This window comes from Antechinus flavipes, chromosome 6 (genome assembly GCF_016432865.1).
Source record: "Antechinus flavipes isolate AdamAnt ecotype Samford, QLD, Australia chromosome 6, AdamAnt_v2, whole genome shotgun sequence".
NCBI classification, from domain to species: Eukaryota; Metazoa; Chordata; class Mammalia; order Dasyuromorphia; family Dasyuridae; genus Antechinus; species Antechinus flavipes.
The window spans coordinates 136,584,942-136,593,026 of NC_067403.1; the positions used below are offsets into that span (position 1 = coordinate 136,584,942).

An 8,085-nucleotide genomic window follows, 5' to 3' on the forward strand; every position below is an offset into this window, starting at 1 on the left:
TGTCAAGCAATCGTCATATGTTCTTTATAACAACTTTGTGCCATGCACTGTGGTGGAGGAATAAGGATACAAGATAATGTGTACATTTGTAAATATATACAAGATATATACAAAAAAGCCAAGGTAATTTGGGGGAGATAGGAATTAGCAAGTATAGAGGTATTTGAGGTATATATCAAAAGATGGTAATTGTGTTTTCCCCCCATAAGAACTGACCATAGGCCCCCCTAGTCGTTTCCCCCCCTCACTCCACCCTCCTGGGGGGGCTAGCATGCGCTGTTGCTGCCCCTCAGTGCCACTGCGGTTGGGAGGCAAGATGAATGGAAGGACCGATTTGGGGACAGCAGAATGCAGAAGACTCACCATTACTCCCTAACATCGGAATGGATTACATACCAACAGAAGAAGAAAGAAGAATCTTTGCTGAATGTAATGGAGAAAGCTTCTGGTACAGATCTGTTCCCTTTTCTGCAACTAGTGTGTTGGTTACTCAGGGATTAATTACTAAAGGAATTATTTCCAGTCATCCCAAATATGGTTCTATCCCTAAAATTGCATTTGCTTGTATAATGGTATATTTTGCTGGAAAATTTTCCTATGTGAAAATTTGCCAAGAGAAGTTTAAACGACTTGAAAATTCTCCTCTTGGAGAAGCTCTGCGAATGGGACCAGGACATCGACTTGCATCACCTGGATATTTTTCACAAAAGTCAGAATTTGATTCAAAAATGCCTGCGCAGTCATCTTTTGGAACATCTCCAATTTCTGAAAGCAGTGCAAAAGGAGGTGATTTTCCTCCTTATGAGCCAGTTCCCTTCAGTGCTTCCATGAATGAATCCTCTCTTATTGGCATTACTGATTACAATGCCAAAGGACCTGATACAACTGTGGAAGAAAGTCCTAAGAGAAAAGTTGTTACATATGAAGAATTAAGGAATAAGAACAGAGAAACATATGAAGTAACCTTGTCACAAAAAGGTGATACCCCACTTCGGTCTGTGCAAGAAAGAGCACCAAAAAAACAAGGGAAAGTAAACCAATATGGAGATACTTGGGATGAGTGAAAAATTTTGTCATCTACTGAAGAGAGTTTGCATTGAGTCTACTGAAGAGAATTTCAGCTAACCAGAGTCATCTAGATGGTCACAAGCATCTGCAGGAAAGTGCAGAGGCAGATTCCACAAGCATATTTAAAAGAAGAAACTTGCGTTTTTAGTAGTGTGGCTTAACAGAAGGTTTAAAATTAATTATGGACTTTAAGGTTAATATTGTATCAATGTACATACACCGCTTGGGAAATTAGATGAATGAAGGCACTGGAGTGTGATTTTATAATTTATAAAATCGTTTTCAAAAATTGGTTAAACTACTCTTAAAATAGCAAAAGACTCTGATGCACTGAAATGGGCATAGACAGATCAAGTACTATATGTGTGTTTGTGCTTATATGGGCAAAGCAATCAAAATGTTAAGTATTAAAACTCCATGTGAGAAATTTGCTTCCCCCCCAAAAAAAAAAAAAGATTTGCCATGTCTTCATGTACATCTTGTCAATTAAAGTTGGAAACAATAAAAAAACAAACAAACAAACAAACAAACAAAACTGACCACAGACTACAGAGTTCTGGGCATACAAAAAAAGATACCACAAAAGCAGTCCAGTCTGCATTCTGATTCCCACTATGAGCTAATTCTCTCAGCATCTTTTGGTTAAAATGAAACCTTTATATTCCCCTTCACTTCCTCCAAGTACATGGTCCAACAGTGAACCTGGTCTTGATGAACTGAAAAATCTTAATTGAATAAATTAAGGAATGCCATATGTTGTTTTACTTTTTTTCAACTCTCTCCTCCAATCATTGCTCCATTTACTCATCAATTTGATCTTCCTAAAGTGCATCTGATTATGTCATTCTACCCTGCCCTGACCAAAAAACAAAACAAAACAAAAAACTCCCAACAACCTAAATAAATAAATGAATGAATCTCTGTTGTGTTTAGTGTCAATATGCTGTAGGCAACAACATCAGGTAGTCTGCAAATCTGGGCTAAGATCTTGAAGACTTTTATAATATATTCATTTATAGCTATGGATTCCTTCTCCCTCTCCTGGGTTCTACAAGTGACATAACCCATATCCCAGCTGCATGCTCCTTTTCCCCTCCTTTCCCTTCCTTACTCCTTAATCCCTGACATGTACATTAAGCATCCCAGTTCCTTCGTTAGCCCCAGATCCAAGTATGGCTCCAAACTGCTTCCCAAATTGGCTTTTCTCTGCTCTCATCCCCAATCTTTTTGTGCACCTGAGTTTCACTTGTCTCTTGCCTCTTGGGACTCTTTGGAACAAGGACTTGACCTAACCCACTTTCCAGCTGTTGGACGCTCTCCCACAAATTCTGGACAAGTGCCTGCACCCACTCCCTGACCTGAAAGCATACATTTTCCAAGTGTTGCCCACCTGGAAAGGGTTATAGGTTTCCAATTCAGAAACAATTCCTCACTCTCAAAATACCAGGTTGAGTCCCCCTCCCCCACTCTGTAAACATTCCTTTCCTTTCCACCAAACCATTCAATATATACAACTTTTTGATTAATATTTTTTCTTATACAATCAACTCTTTTGGGTCTGAAAAGGTCTTTTTAAATAACATTTGCTTCTTCCCCTCTCTCCCTCTGCTGTCCTAAGTGCTGCATAAGTCTTTTCTCTCCAAATTGAGTCTGCCTTGAAATTAAGTATGACTTAGGTGCTGGAGAGATTGATTTCTGATGAAAGATTAAAATAACCCAATACACTGTGTTTAGCCAAATGATAACCACAGGGGAAAAGATGATTAATGTCTGTAACTATTTGAAGGGGGTCAGTGCCAAGCTTTATTACCAAGAGTAGTATGATAAAGAGGAATGTTAGTTAAAAAGAAGGAAGCATATCAGAAAAATCCTCTATGGAGAAATAAACTGATAGCATAAGGAACTAGTGCACAGATCACTGAAGTCCAGATGAATCTAAACACTTAAGGATATGTTACTAATTGTTAGAGCTTTTCCTAAGGGTTCCCATCTCTTTTTTTTTTACAAGCAATAGGAATGAGACAAAGGAAAAAGTGAGGGACTGATGAAATCCATGCATTCACTCTCAAAGTTACTCTCCTGAAGGCTATACCTCAATGCTGTTTTTGCCTGGCAAATTTGGTATTATTAATGCCTTTTGTTTTAATCAAACTGCCCAACATACTAGATCCTTTCCACAGTGAATCATCCCTTGTGACAAAGAAAAATAATTAAGAAAAGCCAACAGACACAGAGATTTCTGATGTGTACATGGCATTCCATACCCATAGGTCTCCACATTTTTCAAATAAAAAGAGGAAAGACTATTTCCTTATCTTTTCTCTGAAGCCAAGATTGGCTATTATAATTATAGACTTTTGTTTTTTTGTCCTTCTCTTTTAACATTATTGAAGTCAGTGTGCATATTATTTTAGTAAAAATAAATGCCATTTTTGTTACAATTAAAGAGGAGTCTAGAGGGGGCCCAGAGAAGAGACACAAAAAACATTCTAGGTTGAAAAATAAGATCTATAAGGAAAAGTTAAAAGAATGTGGGGCATTTAATGTGGGATAGAGAAGAGAAGACTAACTTTTATTAGTCAGTTATACAAACAATCCAATTGTTTTATCTGCTGAAGAAGAGGAAAGGGAAAAACTTTAGCAAGTAGAAAAAATGGAGAAATTTCCATTTAATATTTGTTGCAGTTGGTCAGTTAATAGACACTTATTAAGAGCTCACTATGCTTTGGAAAAGGGAGGAATTTATGATCAAAGGCGAATTAAAAAACATTGTGAAAAGCAAGATGGACAACTTTGATTACATTAAATTAAAAAGTTTTTGCACAAACAAAACCAACAGAAAAAAGATTAAAAGAGAAGTATGGAAAAAATCTTTACAGCCAATATTTCTGATAAAGGTCTCATTTCTAAAACATATAAAGAACTATGTCAAATTTATAAGAACACACATCATTCCCCAATTGATAAACTGTCAAAGGACATGAACAATTTTCAGATGAAGAAATTAAATCCATTTCTAGTTATATAGTGCTCTAAATCACTACTGATTAGAGAAATGTAAATTAAAATAACTCTGAGGTACCACCTCACATCTCTCAGATTGGCTAAGATGACAAGAAAAGATGTTGTCTTTTGGTTCTATCTTTTGGTTGGTCTATCATGGACCAATATGATAAATGTTGGAGGGGATATAGGAAAACTGGGACACTAATGCATTGTTGGTGGAGTTGTGAAATGATCCATCCATTCTGGAGAACAATCTGGAACAGAAGTGCCATTACTGGGTCTGCATCCCAAGGAATCATAAAGGAGGGAAAAAAGACCCACATGGGCAAAAAAGTTTGTAGCAGTTCTTTTTGTGGAAGCAAAGAGTTGGAAAAGGAGTGGATGCCTATCAATTGGGAAATGGTTGTACAAGTTGGGGTACATGAAGACAATAGAATAATATTATTATTCTATAAAAAATGATGAACAAGCAGATTGGTCTGGAAAGATTTACTTGAGCTGATGATGAGTGAAACAAGCAGAACCAATACATTTTCCACAAAAACATCAAGAATGTGCCACGATCAACTATGAAAGGCATGGTTCTTCTCAATAGGTCAGTGATCCAAAGGAATCCCAATAGACTTTGGACAGAAAAATGTCATCTGCAACCAGAGAAAGAACTAAGAAGACTGAATGTAAATCAACACATACTATGTTCACTTCTTTTTTCTGCATTTTTTCATCTCTCCCATGGTTTTTCCCATCTTGGTCTATTCACTTTGCTGAGATGAGAGATGTTATGGAAGCAAAAAAATAATAAGACTTGGCAATAACTGGCTAGGATTAGCTGATGGTTGAAAGGGGGCAAAATTTTTACTCATTTTATCCTCACAAGAAATTTCAAAGGCAGGTGTTATTGTTAATTCTTTTGCAGATGAGGAAATTATTTAGGCAGTGGTTAAATGACTTGCTCAGGGTCATTCTTTTAGTATTTATGGTAGAATTTGAATTTGCATCTTCCAGACTCTAAATTCAACACTCAACTCACTGTGCCATTTAGTGGGCATGAATTGAGTGAAGATTGAGCAAAGAAGACTGAGAAGGTGCAGTTAAACTAATAATAGAACCAGGAGAGAGATTATCCAGTTGAAAAGGATGATTAACGGTGTGACAGGCTGAAAAGAGACCAAGAAAGATGAGAACTTAAAAAGACCATTAAATTTAGCAAATAAGATCTCGCTTGTAATTCTGAAGGGACAATTTCAGATAAATGATAAAATTGGAAGTTAGAATGAAGAAGATTTAAAAGTGAGTAAAAGAAGAAAAAAAAGGAGATATACTAATTTGTCAAGGAGCTTACCCAAAAAAGGAAGGGAAAATGTAGGGCAATGGACAGTGGTAGATTGAATTGGATGAAGTTATTGTTGTTATTGCTGTTGTTGAAATGAGTAAGACGTGGACCATACAAGAATAATCTCTAAAAAACATTTTAGAATTTCTCCTGAAAAATTATGAGAGGGATAGTACTCTGGACTAGTCAGGAAAACACGTATTTATGCTGGATGTAAACATCCAACATATGAGTGTCTCCTTAAGAATCCTTATAACCTTATAATTTTAGTGTTTATGTATCTTAGTCATATGTTTATGATTAGAATTGCTGCCTCTCAGACTCACAATCTTAAATCATTTCCCTTTTCAGATGATGACCTGGATAGTTTCAGTGACCTTAGTCTTCCATTCATGTAACTTCCAAATTTGGATTTTTGTTTTCCTTGGATAATATTTGTGATAGGTCATAGGACTTGTCTGTCTCTGTTCTTAGATCTTGGATGATTTAGAATATATTTAAAAACCATTAATGAAGGCTAATAATTCTAAATATTAATAATTTAAGATTTTTGAAAGTCTCAATTTATCTTGAAAAGAGAGCTAATGCTGAGTTTTTCAGTTTTTACTTTAAGAACATGCAGTTCTTTTTAAGGAGTGAAAAGTAAGGCACCTTTGTTCTTCACTCTAATCATTGCTTAGTAACTGACCACATATGCCTAATGTTGAGCTGAAAGTCCTATAAAAGCCAGGAAAATGGAATTACTTTCTTCCTTTTGGGCTACTCTTGTTGAGACAACTGTGTTTTTCAAATCAAGCAAAGAAAAGCCTGCCCAGCTTCAATGTTTCTAGAGATATAGGTTTAATTCCTGATTTCTATCAAAGAAATCTCATTTCGTCTAGTTTTTTGGATGACTAAAAATAACAATAATAATAATAATGGCTCATTTTTATAGCATTCCAAGCAAAACACTTTACAAATGCTATTTATTTTGTCCTTACAACCACCTTGAGTGCTATTACGACCCCCATTTTCAGATAAGGAAACTGAAGTATGCAGAGATTTAAAATGACAAAAATTTCATGCTTGGGGGATTTTTATGATCCAAAGAACATTTTTCATACAAAATGGGACAAAGAATCCATTCACTGAAATTGAAAGCAACTAGTATTGTTTATTCAAACTTTGGAGTCAGGGAGTGACAGATTAATGTGATACTAAGTGCTTGGTACTTAGCAGATTCTAGTCACAGAATTTCATAATTGGTTATCTAGTCTAATCCATACCTGACAAGGACTGTCCTTTACAACCTAAGTGAAAAGTTGTCATGCACAGGATCCTAGATTTAGCCAGCTTATGCCAACTTCCAGAGCAATTGACTGTTAAACATTTATGTGACTTGTGAGAGTATTTGCTCCTCATAAATCAGCAGAGAAAATCAGGATTTGATTTGTAGTTTTGTTGACTGTCTGGATTTAAGGAAATGCTGAATAAAATGTTAATAAAGCAGGTTAAGCTTAAAATTATATTCATAGAACTAATTGTTAAACAATAAAAGTGCATCTTGCCTATGTTTTTTAAAATGGCATCTAGGTGACCTGGCAAGTCACCTGTCTGGAGTCAGAAAGTCAGAAAGATTTGAGTTCAAATCCATCCTCAGACACTAGTAGCTCTGAATCAGTCACTTCATCCCTGTTGGCCTCAGTTTCTTTATTTCTCATTGAATGAGAATAATAATGACAGCTATCTTCCAAATAATATTCATAAAATAGTGGCACATAGCACTATGTAATGTAAATTTTAGCTCTTATTATCACTGTTATTATTGTGGAGAGCCAGTGGTTAAGCATTTATCAACTATCCTTGACCATAAAGAACCTGAGAGATCATCTATAATAATCCTCTTATTTTATGGATGAAGAAACTGAGGCCCAGGGAGTTAAAGAGACTTATTGTTATACAATTATACAAGTTATACAAGTAGATATTGATAATAATGGGATATGAACCCTGACTCCAAATCCAGCACTCCTTCCATTGTATGACTCTGCTTTTCCTAGGTAAGATCCTACGGCCCATTTAAAGTCTTATCATTAAAAGAGGGGTCTGGCTTGTTTTGGCTGACCCTAAAAGAAGATTAAGCATCATTGGCAGAAGTTGCAAAGCTTCAGTTGAACTATACAAACATGGAATGAACTATTTCAGGAAGTAGAAGCCACTGACCATCAGCTTATTGATTACTGACTAGCTTAATGAATAAACTGATTACTTATCCAGAAACACTGTCTCTTGGGGTTTTCATTTGTCTCAAAACTCTGGTGTAACTGAATTTATAACTCAATTGAAACTATATTTTTGGAAGGCACCAATGAGTTCATAATTGCCTTTCTCAATATTTATTCTTTTTGATATCACTGCAGTGCTTGACACTATATCTAGCCTCCTCCTTTTTATTACCTCTTATCAGGATTTTCATGACACTGCTCTTCTTTGGTTCTCATTTTTCTCATTTAATCTCTCCTCAATTTCCTTTGTTCAACCATTTGACTATACCTTATATAGTCAGTGTATACATAATGAGTATATGTAATGCTGAATCTTCTTCTCTCATTATACTCCTTTTCTTGATTTTATGAGTTTCCAGTTTCACTTAGCATAACATATTACACCAACATACATCATGTTTCTATTTACCGCTA

General features: G+C 35.6%; 1 protein-coding gene across 1 annotated transcript; it reads left to right on the forward strand.

Annotated features, from left to right (window-relative positions):
• The first annotated feature begins 316 nt into the window (after positions 1-316).
• On the forward strand, positions 317-1,337 carry LOC127540542 (OCIA domain-containing protein 1-like). Its single transcript, XM_051965263.1, is given in 2 exon segments — positions 317-342; positions 344-1,337. Coding segments are annotated over 2 exon segments (747 nt in total). The 3' UTR covers positions 1,065-1,337.
• The last annotated feature ends 6,748 nt before the right edge of the window (positions 1,338-8,085 follow it).